The sequence below is a fragment of the Cyprinus carpio genome, chromosome B19 (assembly GCF_018340385.1).
Source record: "Cyprinus carpio isolate SPL01 chromosome B19, ASM1834038v1, whole genome shotgun sequence".
NCBI classification, from domain to species: domain Eukaryota; kingdom Metazoa; phylum Chordata; class Actinopteri; order Cypriniformes; family Cyprinidae; genus Cyprinus; species Cyprinus carpio.
Genome location: NC_056615.1, coordinates 13,007,546 through 13,022,611, shown reverse-complemented (window position 1 = coordinate 13,022,611; position 15,066 = coordinate 13,007,546). Strand labels below are relative to the sequence as shown.

Genomic DNA, 15,066 nt, shown 5'->3' with positions numbered 1-15,066 from the left:
TCTTGAAGGTTACTTCCATGCATACTTTGATTTTTTGAAGGTTATTTCCAATCATAGCTAAACTATGTGCACAAAACTGAATCTCATAAAATGTTCATTTTTCCTCGTGTAGTACTACCTGTGAGGCTTCTGCAAATCAACAGAACATCAGCACAAAAACGAGCAGTAAATAAATAATTAAAGAAATAAATCAGTGAGTAATTGAAAATTAGTGGTGACACATTGATCCAGCCAGCCTGGCTGGTGTTAAGCGGGCCTGTCTGAATGAGACGGCCGCCGCTAAAAGACGGTTTAAAGCGTAATTGATTTTTGTTACCAACCAGTCAGAGTCACAATGAGCTAATAATGTGGGATGATGAAGATCACTCTCCATTCTGTGTTCATTCTCCTCAGGCTTGTTTGACAATGCAATCTAGTGTACAGGCGCACAGCGAGTGTATGGCATACGATGAGACGAGTTTCACAACAAACTTAAGAGAAACAGATTTATTACTTGAGATTTTATTGTTATCTAAGTGACAAATAACTACCTGAAATGTAGAGTTGCTTATTAATCTTAAGAATACCAATGGTTTTGGACCTTCTTGTGTAAACAAGGTGCATCCTTATTATTAGTAGTAACTCGGTTGCATGATGTGCATGAATTGCATAAAGGCTAATTATTTGATATAAATGTGAGCTTTGTCTAGAAGACTGATATGACTGATGTTTGTATGAAGTCTAAAAAAACTGCTACACATTTCTATAAGTTAAACCTTTAAATTAGCAGAATGTGACTGCACCTTTAAGATTTTTTTGTTCAAGTTAGAGATTTGCCATGGGAAATGAGGAACTGAGTATTTAAATATATTCTAAAACTCATTTTTCAAAACTTTGTGCAAACATTTGAGATCAATATTTGAGCTAACTTTTCGGTGGCAGGCTGCAGAGTTTGGGGATTTTACCTTCATGCACGGTCACGCCACAGTTGTCACACTGGATGATCTCATCCGCATCTTCGCTGTTGTCTCCCAGACACACACAGCAGATAAGGATATGCTCCATCCGCTGGGAGCTCCAGGTCTGGGGACGTTCCAATAGAGAGTCCTGAGGAAAGCAATGGATAACTTAGCAATCCAACTCTAGTTAGGGATGTTACAACAGCATCAAAATAACTGCAATGGACCAGTGTGGACAAAAAAGTAAAGCCACTCAAAAGCCAAAGAGATTTGGAAGATTAGGCAATCCTATAAACTGAAGTTCTCAGATAAGCCAATTCACAAGGATTGCTCTTTTGTATCAACAATCTGATGGCATGTGAGCCAATGACTGGATTATCTGGTTGCTTGTGCATTACTTAACACACAATAATACATTTGCATTTGAGAATTCAAGTTGATTCCACACAACTGAACTTTTGGACAAATTGAAACGTGGATAGATCAGCTATTTGATTTGATCTGCATTCAATGTGAAAAATAGGGCACACACATAGCAGTTTTCAGTAAATGATGGAGACAGATGCCTAGTTTATTAATAAATCAAATCTGAATTGCACTTTGTGAAGTTGTTTGCATTAATTGTAGGTGGAATGTATTCAAATCTTAACAATAAACATGATGTATGAGTTATGACAGTTACAGTATGAGTATTTGAACAAACAAGAATCAGAAAACCCTTGGAAGACTGCCACAAAATATCATTGATAAATACAAAGATAAAGCCCATAAAGCATGTAGAAAGTAATTAAATTGAGCATTCTCAAGAATATTGATTTTTTGTTCTGAGTACGGATGAGTTAAGTTAATAAGGTGTTGATGTTTACATACACTACTATTGAAAATTTGAATTGAAATTCAGCTTGAATAATTGAAAAGTTTGTAAAACAGTAATATTATGAAAAATGATTGCAATTTAAAATAACTGATTTCTATTTTTATAAATTTTAAAATGTAATGTATTCCTGTGATATCATAGCCATTACTCCAGTCTTCATTGTCACATGATCCTTCAGAAATCATTCTAATATGCTGATTCACTGTTTAAGAAACATTTCTTATCATTATTATCAATGTTAAAAACAGTTGCGCTGATTAATATTTTTGTAAGAACAGTGATGCATTTTTTTCTGGATTCTTTGTAAAAAAAAAATCTAAATAAATCCTTTGTAACATTATAAAGTCTTTACAGTAACTTTTAACCAATTTAATACATCTTTGCTGAATTCCTTTTTAAAAACATTTCTTATTGATGCTAAACATTTAAACAGTAGTGCAATACCAGAGGAGATTTTACCTCATTGCCCTTCCCATGTGATGTGCTGTGGCTGTCATTGGTCTCCTCCTCATCAAACGCCCCTGTGCTCTTGTCTCCTTTCTTCTTTGATTTCTTCTCTTCTTCCTCACTGTCACTACTACTGGTCTCGTTCTCATCTTCCTCATTGTCCTCTTCATCACTACCCCCATCATCCTCTTCTTCACTCCCTTCTTTCTCCTTCCCAGATGATGCCTTTCCTTTCTTTTTTCCTTGTGTGGGCCTCCAGTCATTGTCATCCTCACTGTCATAATCATCCATTTCGTTTAGCTCTTCCATTGTAGTGAAGTCCAGCATGGGGCGGTTCCGCCGTAGGTTCCATTTTTTCGGCTCTGCTGAGCTTTCCTCTGCGGTGCCAGTACCATTTGGTTCTGTATCTGAGGATTTTTCTCCTTTTTTGCGATTCTTGGAGGTTCCACCTGCTTCTTTGCTGCTGGTCTCATCGGAAAAAGACTGGTCCTTGGCTTTCTCCTCTTCTTCAGTGTCTTCATTCAATTCTTTGGCCTCTTCGTCATCTATGCCCTCTTCATCAGCTGAGCCAACAGCGTCAGAGTCGCTCTCAGAGCCCGCAGCGCTGTCCTTTGCACCGTCCTCATCACTCCCATTGCCAGTGCCCTCTGAACCTAATACACAAGTATGTGAGATTACATTAGCAGTGTCCTTTTTGTTTTTTGAGTGCAATACAACATACTTCAGATCTGGGGCAGAATTTGTTTTTTGGGGGGCCCTAAGCAAATTTGAGGTATGGGCCCCCAACACAATATGCTCTTTTACGCCTAACCCTTCTTTTGCTCTCTCTCTCTCATAGGTTATAGCTATAACTAGTTGATTTACCCCTTCACAACTTAAGTATATAATTAGTCAACCTGATGCTGTTCTAAAGCCATATTAGGCTACCTTATTTTTTCAGATCACAAAAAAAAGACTTCATAAAAATAAAAATAAAATGCTTGCACTTGTCTATTTAATGAATTGTAACTCCTTCAATCTTTTTACAAAAAGGTTTCAAATGTCATAAAAAATTATCCCATGCAACTCGTTCCATTTCCCAAGTGTTCTTAAGGCATATGGTAGGGTTTGCCGCTAAACAAATCGAAAATGTAATCTATTTATTAAGGGATATCTTCAGTCATCGTATTCATGCATTTATATGAGCTGCCTGGCAGTTCGCACCAGCGCGCCTATAGGAAAAGCACACAAGCGAGTCATTTTCAAACATCAAGACAAATAAAATCATGACACGAAGCATAATTCTTTCTTCGCTGAGGTTAATATATCCATTCTGAGACAGTCAGACAGTATTATACGGCCTATTAATAGCGCAAAGAGCACTACCTCTATAATCACAAAAAGCTTTCATTCCAGATCATACACATTTTTTTTTGTTGTTGTTTTTTTTTTTAAATATAAACATTTAAATGGTGGCTGTCATAAAAAATATATATATATATATAAATTAAACATTGAAGAACAGTAAAAGTTATAATGAATATATATGCACCTTATAATATTTAGTAAAATGCTCCTCTCTTAAATTTTTATTGTTTATATTTTATTGTTTAAATACTGCAATACAATGAACAGTATTTGAAATCTGAGACTTTGTTTCATATTAAGCACAATGCTTATTGCGATTTATTGGATGTGAAGTGCCCTTCAATGTTCCATCCATTAACTGACAACAGGCTAGACTAATCGATTCTTGGGATTTAAGAATATACAGGTATATACATACATTTGCATCTAAAAAAATTTAATATTGTGAAAAAGTACGGGATTTTTTTGTAACTTATTTCAAAAAGTGAAACTTTCATATATTCTAGATTCATTAAATGTAAAGTAAAACATTTCAAAAGTTTTTATTTTTTATTTATTTTTTTTTTTTTTGATGATGATTAGAGCTTTTTAAAAAAAAAAAAAAAAAACAATATCTATAAATATTAGAATATTTACTTTTTTGTTTCATTAAATGACCATCCCTACAGTAAAATTATGGGTATCTCTTGTTCTTTGAAACCACAATAATGGGAAATACTGCTGACTTGGCAATGGTCCAGAAGACAATCATTGACACTCTCCACAAAGAGGGTAAGTCACAGAAGGCCATTACTGAAACAGAGTGCTGTATCAAAGCATATTAAATGCAAAGTTGACTGGAAAGAAGAAATTGGGTAGGAAAAGGTGCACAAGCAAGAGGGATGACCAACAAGCTTGAGAATACTGTCAAGCAAAACTGTTTCAAACACTTGGGAGAGCTTCACAAGGAGTGGACTGAAGCTGGAGTCAGTGCATCAAGAGTCACCACGCTCAGATGTCTTCAAGAAAAGGGCTACCAAGCCACTTCTGAAACAGAAACAACGTCAGAAGCATCTTACCTGGGCTAAAAATAAAAAGAACTGGACTGTTGCTCAGTGGTCCAAAGTCCTCTTTTCAGATAAAAGTAACTTTTGCATTTCATCTGGAAATCAAGGTCTGGAGTCTGGAGGAAGACTGGAGAGGCACAGAATCCAAGCTGCTTGAAGTCCAGTGTGAAGTTTCCGAAGTCAGTGATGATTTGGGCTGCTGTGACGTCTGCTGGTGTTGGTCAATTGTGTTTGATCAAGTCCAAAGTCAATGCAGCCGTCTACCAGGAGATTTTGGAGCACTTTATGCTTTCATCTGCTGACAAGCTTTATGGAGATGCTGATTTCCTTTACCAGCAGGACTTTAGCACCTGCTCACAGTGCCAAAACCACTTCCAAGTGGTTTGCTGACAATGATATTACTGTGATTGATTGGCCAGCCAACATGCCTGACCTGAACCCCATATGCAATCTATGGGATATTTTCAAGAGAAAGATGAGAAACAGTGGCTCCAACAATACAGATGAGCTTAAGACTCAATAGTGCCTCAGCAGTGCCACAGGCTGATCGCTTCCATGCCACACCTCACTGATGCTGTCATTTGTGCTAAAGGAAACCCGACCAAGTATTGAATGCATAAATACACATACTTTAAAGAACTTGAACCTTTCTGTTTTGCAGATCCTTTTTTTTTTTTTTTTTTTTGATTGATTGATTGATTGATCGATCTTAGGAAATATTGTAATATTTTGATATACTGGATTTTTGACTTTCATGAGCTGTAAGCTCAAATATTTAAAAAAAAAAAAAATGTGAAATGTTATACTTTACATGTAATGAATCTAGAATATATAAAAGTTTCACTTTTTGAAATAAGTTAAATATATATATATATATTTTTGGAGATGCACCTAAGCTTTCCCCCTAATATTTACCCATTGACTAGCCCAGGGGTCGGGAACCTACAGCACGCGTGCCAACAGTGGCATGCAGAGGGATAATCGCTGGCACGCGAAAAACAGGGAAAACTGCATACTGACGTACATTTTGAGGTAATAACTTATCATAGTCACACAGCCTGTTAGGAGCTATAAATACTATTAAAGTGTGAGAATTAACTTGCGCTAGTCTACGGGTACGTGTGTCTAACAGCGTCTAACAGCGCTCGTCAATGTCAAAATGACTGAGATGGCCAATCAAATCAAAGTAGGCAGGGTTTACTGTTGACAGAGGCAGAGCGCAATTCGCGAAGCATCAGTTTAACGTTGAAGACGAAAAGGTTGCTGACCACTGGACTAGCCACTCAACATTACAGCTATTAATTTTAACATTTATTAGACTACTTAAATATACAGAAATTGAATAAAATTATCAAACACTAAATTTTCAGTTAAATGAATAAATCCTTAAAGCTATAAATGTTATTGATTCTCTTTTATTTCGTTCTTTGATTAACATACATCACAGCAGTTTCACTCCTGCTTTGATTTGAAATGATACAGACTGTCTGCGAGCACACACTGGTGCATTTGTGCGTCCAATTGAAGAGCACGTGCTACAAGTACAATACCTAAAAAAGAGACAGAAGCAGCAGTTGTGAGTGCGGTGGCCAACCCTAGCCCCGCCCCTGCGTTAACTGCATTAAATATTTTTTACACATTAAACTACAAAAAATGTATTGCCTACGTTAATGTGATAATTTTGATAGCACTAATAATATATATATATATATATATATATATATATATATATATATATATATATATATATATATATATATATATATATCAGGGTTTTTTCTACATTGAAAATTTTTTGGCGGCCGCCAAAGCGAATTTTTTGTCCCGCCAAAGCCTTATTTGATGTGTAATAGGGTTTTTTTGAGTGAAGCAGGCTACAGACGGAGTGACGGAGAGAACGAGCACAGCGCCCCTCCCCCGTGCGCGCACTCTCCGTCTTCAGTTCTGTCTTTGCTCTCTCCCTCGCATCAAAATCAACTGATCCTAAAGGTCGGAAGACTGAATCCATGTTTCACGTGGTGCATTCGGATAATATTTTTCCTGAATTACCGCTGGGTGTGAATTGCAGTCAAAAAAAAGTTGCCTTATCTTCTTACAACTTGTGACAAGCGTTCCGCACATGCAGCGGACATAACTTTAAATAAACGCGAAAAAAAATCTATCCAGTTATGAAGTGTGTGTGTGTGTGTGTGTGTGTGTGTGGACAAATCTTTTGCGATGTCCTAACAGCCAGGATTCCCACACAACACGTCCCCTAAAGTTCGATTCATTATAATGAAGGTTAAAGCAGTTGGTCTGCCCGTCAGTGTCTGAATCGGTGTATAACAAATCATTACTTCTTAAAAGAATATACACATCTGAAATGAGAAAGTAAGTGTGCTTACCCCATTTAGCAAGAGTGTTTAGTAAAATTTAGCCTTAATAATCCACAGTATTTATAGGCCTCTGCCAATGTGTAGTAAATTACCTATAAAATCATTTAGTTTAAAGTTAGACTGGAGTGAGATGAAACTAGATCAAAGCACAAAGCAAGCTGTTGCTAGCTAGCTGCTAATTTTATTAAATTAAATGGCAAAAAATTACACTATTACACCTTTTAACGCTACGTTTTTAATGCTACTTTTTAATTGATATGATTACACTAAAATAATTATCAGGTCTATCAAAAAAGGATTTTATCTTTCAAAACTATGAAAGCCAGTCGTGGAAAAATCACAGCTTTTTTTGCAAAGAGGGCAAGAAAGGATGACTTTGTATTTATTTTAAATTTAACATTTATTGTCAATTTCGGGCTTGTGGATCATGTGGGTACTAGGGTACTCTTTGCTCTGTGTGGATGACCATGTCGGTCAGCCACCACCGAAGACCAATTTTGACCCAGCAAAAACCCTGTATATATATATATATATATATACACACACACACATATACATACATAACCATTTTCATTTATTAAATAAATGCATGTCTAAAAACATGCAAAATATGTCAAATAAAATGTTAAAATAAGTACTATATTTATAGTAAAAATTTAAACTTCTGGCATGACTGGGTCAGCATAAAAAATGCTGTCCAACACAACCTACATTTGGTTATGTAAAGATAGATGCTACATGATGAACTGCAAATTAATCTTGAAAACGTTGATTAAATCTGAGTAAATATCAATCTGAGTGATTAATCTAATTAAATCTGAGTGTATTAACATGAAAGCTCATCCTTCCATGTAACATCAACAGAAGGCTTCATGAAATGTGATTTCCATGCATTTAGCACCACCATGAACTATGAATGTGTGGTTGGTAATTAATACATCTGTATAATTTTATACGACCTATGACAATGATATATTGTCAGATCAGAATAATTTGACACTGCATTTTATTTCTGACCAGAAATTACTTCATGCAGCAAAACTTCAAGACCCAAAGGGGTCAAAGTGTTAGAATTTCATTATCAGGTTGCAGATATGTCTACACTTTTGTTGACAGCAGCTTGATGGGATAGCTTTTCGCGTTAACCTCCAGTCTGTCATGGTGATATGGAGCCATCGCCTGTGTGACTTCAGTGTTAGTAATGCATTGCAGGAGGTCTAATCTACAGGCAGGGGAAAAACAGTGACGCACGTGGTGATGAAGGTCTCATCTCCACCTCAGCAGCTGTTTTCATGACAGGTGAGAAAACCCATGCAGGGGCCAAGTCTAAAATGGCCAGCTGCAGTAAAAATATAAGTGTAACCATCAGTTATGTTTTGACTATTTCAACTGTATGAGACTTGCCATCACTACCTGGCATTATTTTACAGATCCACAGTACCATTTTTTGACATTTTCTCAGTGTACACTTACATCAATGTACCTATGAGTTATGAGAATCTTTTTTTTTTTTTTTTTACCTGATGCATCTCCAACTTCAAAATCACTGTCATCTGAGCTGTCATAATCCAGAGCATCCAGCAATGAGTCAGCCAAAGGCTTCACCTGCCGCCGCTTCGACCCCCGATCCACTAGATAAAGAAACAACACTTCCCAGTGAGACTTTTAGACTTTTTAGAAAGAAATGTAATAGTAAAATAGCACATATGAATGCACAATGCAATTATCTAAAACAATTTTAAAAAATAACAACTGAATGATTGCAAGTACTTAGAATTAGTTGAAAATTTGTCTTTTTGCACCAAATCTATTTAACTGTCATAAAGCTGCACTGCATATATAAATATATATATAGAGAGAGAGAAACTGACATGGGTAACACAAATTATGAGTGTGATACCTTCCTACCACCATGTAAACATTATCTTCACACTTGTGGTCTCTGATTGTAAATGTATTCAGTTTTAAACGAACAACAAATAACGACAGACTGTAGCTGTGTGTTTAAAATCCCTCACTCTCACACACACACACACACACACACATTATGTTGGCTAGAAAGGCAGCACACACAGGTCTCTGATGCCCTAAGATGCTGTTACAGTAGACAGCTCACAGAGAAACGCAGTGTTTATTTTATTAAGCTGGCAACAGAAGCTTTCTGGAGATACGAGGACGCACTGTGCTATATAATCATATAAACATGAGGTGGAAAACTGTTCGTATTTCTTTGAAATATATGATATTATGTGTTTGTAGGTGAATGATGGAGAAAGGAACTTCGCATCTGTTAGCCAGTAAGCTAAAGCAGCAGTAGCCTCATGCGATCTATTAACGCTTATTTCTCTCATTTCACATCATATGTTGTAAATTCTAATGGTGATTCAGTTGCGCTATTTTTTCTCTTTCAAGATGTATAACGTAACAGCGAGGATTACTCACTTTATGGGATTTTCGCGTTTGGATAGTTTGCACAAAGGTACAACGAACGCCTCTTCAACTCATGTTCTGCGTAGTACGTCTACGGTATTGTGTATCACGTGTACACATTGTCCTGACGTTGAGCTCACAAAGTAGGAGTTGGAAGCCATAGCAACCGCGGCTTCAGTTAGATCAGCGACATTATCTTCTTGTTTACATTTTGCGTCGTAGTTTTAAAACTATAGGCTATTTCACTTATTTATTTCATTATTTGTAATAATAAAAAATAAACAATATTAGTCCATAATCGATAACGAGGCTTCCAAAAGTCCATCCCCTGTTATCCTCTCGCATCATAATCCACTAATATATTGTTTAGAACTGTTTGAACAGTTTGCTTGTAAATGGTGTTTACTTATATATTATTGTGATGTTTTATCAGCTGTTTGGATTTTGATTCTGACGGCACCCATTCACTTCAGAGGATCCATTGGTGAGCAAGTGATGTATTCTTTTCTGATGGAGAAACAACCTCCTCTACATCTTAGATGTGTGAGTAAATTTTCTGCAAATTTTAATTTTTGGGTGAACTATTATTTCAATCACTGTGATTGATATACTGTAGAGTCATAGACTGAAAATTGATGTACCACAAAATGATGTAAATAGATTATCATTTCTCTCTATTAGACGGTTTCCTCTCTTTTATTGTTGTGATACAAATCTGAATGCTATTTCATGGGCTTGCTGTGAATTTAACTTACTTGACACTGCTTAGTTTATTTGATTGACAAACGTTACACTGGTATATTTAAATATTTTCATAGGGTCACTCTAGTTCTCAATATGATGAGTCTTTACTTCGTAACTATGGTTGAGTCTGTCTTGTAGTTCAAATAATATATTTAATAATTAATTTCACTACCTTTTTTTTCTAAAAAGTTGTTAGAAAAGAAAATTAACTAAATTTAATTTACATTTAAGGACACATTCAAGGTTGAAACAAATCTTGAAACTATACGTTGAATAACAAGAACAATATTATAAGACTGGAAATGACTGTTTTTGGCTTGTTTTGAGAGTGAGGCTTGTTTCTGTCGTCCTCTGTTGACTTTGCCATTTTAGCAAACAGGAGACGATTAAAATAAATGAGCCTAGATTGATCCTGATACACAGCTAGGAGAAGACTGATGGGGAAAGGCACGCGCAAAGGATGATTACGACTGTCCTTGCCCGATGACAAATGGTACTGTTTTGTGCTGGAAAGCCACAGTTTTTTATCCCTTGGCATCAAAACACTTTTCGGATATCATCATAAGCATCATCGTCATCATCACTGTCACCATTCTATTGCCAGCATTTTCCGTTGTAGATGACGTGTGATATTGCCAAAGAATGAATTTAATGTTTCATATTAGCCAAGCAGAATATGATTGGAGCACATATCTGTCAGCAAGTGCTATTTATATGTTTATTTGTATTTGTATTTTTTATTAATAATACATTATTCTGCATCTATGGTGCAGTTTATGAATTACTGTATATTGCATTATTAATGCTTAATATATTATAATATACAGTATTAATCAAAACTGACAGTAAGACATTTGCATTGTCACAAAAAAATACAATAAAATAAATACTGTTCTTCTGAACTTTCTATTCATAAAGAAAATAAAAAAAAATCTGAAAATGGTTTCCACAAAAATATTAAGCAGTGTTTAACATTGATAATAATCAGAAATGTTTTTCAAGCACGAACTCAGCATACTAAAATTGATTTCTGAAGGATCATGTGACACTGAAGACTGGAGAAATGACTGCTGAAAATAACATTTTAAAATATCCTAAAACAGAAAACAACTTTTTCGAATTATAAAAATATTTCACATACTCTACATAATAAATCCCAGACTTGCCCAACTAACAAAAAATATTTTCTAAGAACTTATTATTCTAATATTAAATTCTCATTAAGTAATGAGAACGTTGTTTTGGAAAGTTCTCTAAATGTTCAAAACGTAAATGTAAAAAAAAAAAAAAAAAAAAAGAAAATCTTGGATCTGTTAGAGTTAAAAACAACATTAAAGGGAACATTCCATTTGATTATTTTGCAAAGATTATTGAAATGTTACTTCTGTATGTCCTCTGAACTATAGTAAGTGTTAACATTTAAAAATAAAATGTTCCATAAACTAACATTTTGAGAATGTTACTAAAGACCAGATAACTTGAATGTATGTTCTATTCATGTAACCTTTGTGCTTATATAAATTTACATTTATGCTTATAATTCAATACAATTCAATTCAATTTATAATGCTACCTTATAATGTTCTGTTAGCTGGTGGGAACTAGATAGACATTTTCAGATTACAAATAAAGAAATTAAACAGAAAAAAAAACCTTCACGACTATGTTAAGTTTGCATACAGCATTATTCAGTATCTAGTGATGGACCGAGATGCCGTAAATGGAGAAACCCACAGAGGAGTCGCATGAAGATCTTGAGAAACTATCTTGCTGCAGATATCTGTCAGCTTGATGAGGCAAAAGACAGAAGCAATTACACTAAGAACAAGAATGACACAAGGTTTAGGAAATCAAAACATTACTATAAAGACGTAAGCTGTGCCACGGCAGCTTTAAAACCTCATTTGAAGAGGAGTAATTGCATGGGCTATTATTTATGAACCCTTAAGATGTATGTTATGGAATGCTTGCATTGATCGACTGCCTCTGCCAGTTTAATGTTTTGCATTTAAATTGAAATATTTATCCATTCATATGGTGTAAATCATACCACGTTGGCCACCGTTTATCTTTGCTGAGGTGCCCATTGCTTTTCTTCACGAGCTCTTTCACTGGAGCGTGTGGCTGAAATTGAGTGAATTTGATTACAAACACATTGCTCCTGTGTGGAGATGTTATCTCTGTGTTGTTACCTCCATGTGCAGGGCTGCGCTAATTTAATCGTCATTTTAGATATGATTATTTACTCCTTTGGAAAGAGACAATCTTTACCAATGCACAATCCTTTATTCAATTGGAAACTGAAATGCTTGAAATTAATTGGCAAAGAGAAGTTAAGAAATATTCTTATGAAAGCTGTTGAAATGATTAGCGTGGAGCTCATCCGAGCAAAACAAAGCCATTAGAGGAATAGATCACCCGAAAATGAAAATTCTGTCATCATTTACTCACCCTTTGTTCCTCAGACTGAGCTACCGTGTGGCTTCAGAAGACGTGGAAAATGGTGCATGAATCATAAGGTACTTTTCTCATTTTTTGGAGCTTGAAAGCCTCTGGTTCTCATTGACTTTCACTGTATGGATGAGAGCAGCTCATACATTCTGGTAAACTTCTGCTCTGGCATTTGACAGAAGAAAAATGCATTAATTAACTGCAGGATCTCTTTACACTTATGTTGCAGAATCATGATTATATTCATGCTGTTTTACAATCACCTTCACATTACTACAAAGAATAACTGATATGCTTGGCAGTATATAAAGAGCTTATTAAGGAGTACAGGTCTCATTCAGAAAAGCTTCTGTTCTTCATTTAAGAAAAAGAGCTGTTGAATAAAGGGGGTGAAATTTGTGCTCTTGAACTTCCCTTCTTTAATTGTTCTAATAAATACTTGGAAAACAAAAGTACAGTGTTTTCAAATAGGGATTGTTCCAATATACTGTACATATAAAGTGGCATTAAGAACAAAATGTGTTAGCATAATGCATTTTTTTGTATAAAATACCATTGACAAAATACATATGCATCTGTATGCACTCTCATATATGAACAGTCCGTAACTTGACTGATTTACAGCAGGTATCACAACTACATTAACTGATTTATAAGTGTTTACAATCCACTAAAAAGAACCAACTCATAGGAGTCATTCGTTCAGGAATCAGACTTCACTGTTTGCGCTGCACGTTTTGATTCACTAAAAAGAACTTACTGATACGCTCAGGAAACGGACTTACAGTAACTGTTCATGCATAGGGCCTCACTAGACCCTTTACTGAAATAGAGAAATATTCTTAATCTTATTATGGAGATTACTGTATACCAAACTGATCATTTTCCCTGATGATACTGCAGCAATCATGGCATGCCTGTTTTCTATCAGCTGTTTAGATTCAGAACTTGTGATTGGAAAAGTGTTTACAAAAAGGTTTGAAATGCTTTGCAATTCAGTTTGATTAATGTGGAGAGTACACTGAATCATTTGACACGCACTGAATCAGTTGCAATGGTTTCTCACACCTTAGAGATACTTTATGAGACAGAAAACAGAAAGTCCCTGGATGAAGTAGTTTTTGTCTACAGTATGAAACAATACACAGATGTGTTCTATTAATATGCATTAGTGACAAAACTGCTCTTTATTGCACCATTCATTTTGTAAACAAGCAACACACTCTGTTCTCCAGTTAAAGACCATTTATATCCATATATCTAAAACAGTATCATGAAAGAGTATCAAAATATGGGTGCACTTTTGATGGGGTGGGGGGCCTGTGCACAGGTACTTATGAAAGGCTAGAAATTCTCCTGGTTCGCACTGTATATTTTTGATTCACTACAAAGAACCACCTTACAGGAGTTATTCATTTGGAAATTGGACTTCACTGGTCGCACTGTATGTCGCACTTTTGAGTCACTAAAAAAGGGTTTATAGGAATCATTCACGAGTGGCGCTGGGTGCTTAGTGCTGAACAGTTCAGGGAACAGTCTGAGAATGTTTTTCATGCTATAACCAAAGAAACTGAAAGTCATGAATATCATTTTTTAAAAGAAAAATTAGAACCGGTTCTGAACAAGATTCTGAACAATAACAGTTCCCTGCTTAAAGCCCTAATGATGTGTAGGTCTGATGATTGAGGAAGCTATTTGAATTTGACATTTGAAACAAAAACATATTTTGGTACTTATTTTGTCTGTACCTAAATGAGCAAAACTGTATTGCATATTCCTTCAGTCGCTGGACCTAATGACTCCCATGCGATGGTGCTAATTTTCAGGCCTCCTTTATCTTACACCTTCTGCTAATTGGTAGTCAGCTTAATGTGACTGCTTTTGCAACTGCTAGCAGTTACTTCAAAGTTAAACTCCTTTTTCATGTGGGTTCAGTTATTGTCCAAAAAGAAGAGTGGGAAACATTCCTCGGGGCATGGCATAATATTTGACTTTCAGGCCATGCTAGTTTTGATGAGGTTAATAGCGTAGGTCTCGCTGGCCATGCACAGATGAAAGGATGACCACACGTCCATGTAACATATTTTGTTACTTTGAGGCGGTGTTATTTTTTTTGACTGTTGATTTCTTAGGAGTCTGCCTAACATTTCCACATGAGGAGATATTCAGCTTTAATCAACTGCCTCTCCTGCCTATTTCACTCCGCTATTCTTTGAATTAGATACACTGTTTCCTCTTTGAAGTTAAATTTGTATTTCATTTTTGTATCCTCAATGATCATTTCCATTTTTTTTTCTTCCCAATTGTAAAAATTCAAAACACTCATACTCTGTATGGAAGTTTTGATTGAATTTGATGATTCATATCTAAGGTAGCAACCATTCACCATGTTGGGTGTCTCTTGACAAAAT

General features: G+C 35.5%; 1 protein-coding gene and 1 long non-coding RNA gene across 3 annotated transcripts in view; one reads left to right on the top strand and one right to left on the bottom strand.

Moving 5' to 3' along the window:
• phf14 (PHD finger protein 14) overlaps positions 1 to 9,624 on the bottom strand; it is an 88,297-nt gene extending 78,673 nt beyond the window's left edge. For both annotated transcript variants that reach the window (XM_042745919.1, XM_042745920.1), the window contains exons 1-4: positions 9,473 to 9,624; positions 8,551 to 8,661; positions 2,275 to 2,915; positions 945 to 1,086 (exon numbers count right to left, since the gene is read on the bottom strand). In XM_042745919.1, the coding sequence (XP_042601853.1) occupies positions 945 to 1,086; positions 2,275 to 2,915; positions 8,551 to 8,661; position 9,473 (895 nt within the window). In that variant the 5' untranslated portion in view covers positions 9,474 to 9,624. The remainder of the gene's footprint in view (positions 1 to 944; positions 1,087 to 2,274; positions 2,916 to 8,550; positions 8,662 to 9,472) is intronic.
• On the top strand, positions 9,108 to 13,965 carry LOC122140817. The gene is made up of 3 exons (XR_006157393.1): positions 9,108 to 9,238; positions 9,894 to 10,003; positions 12,670 to 13,965. It is a non-coding gene; the product is annotated as an uncharacterized LOC122140817 (long non-coding RNA).
• The last annotated feature ends 1,101 nt before the right edge of the window (positions 13,966 to 15,066 follow it).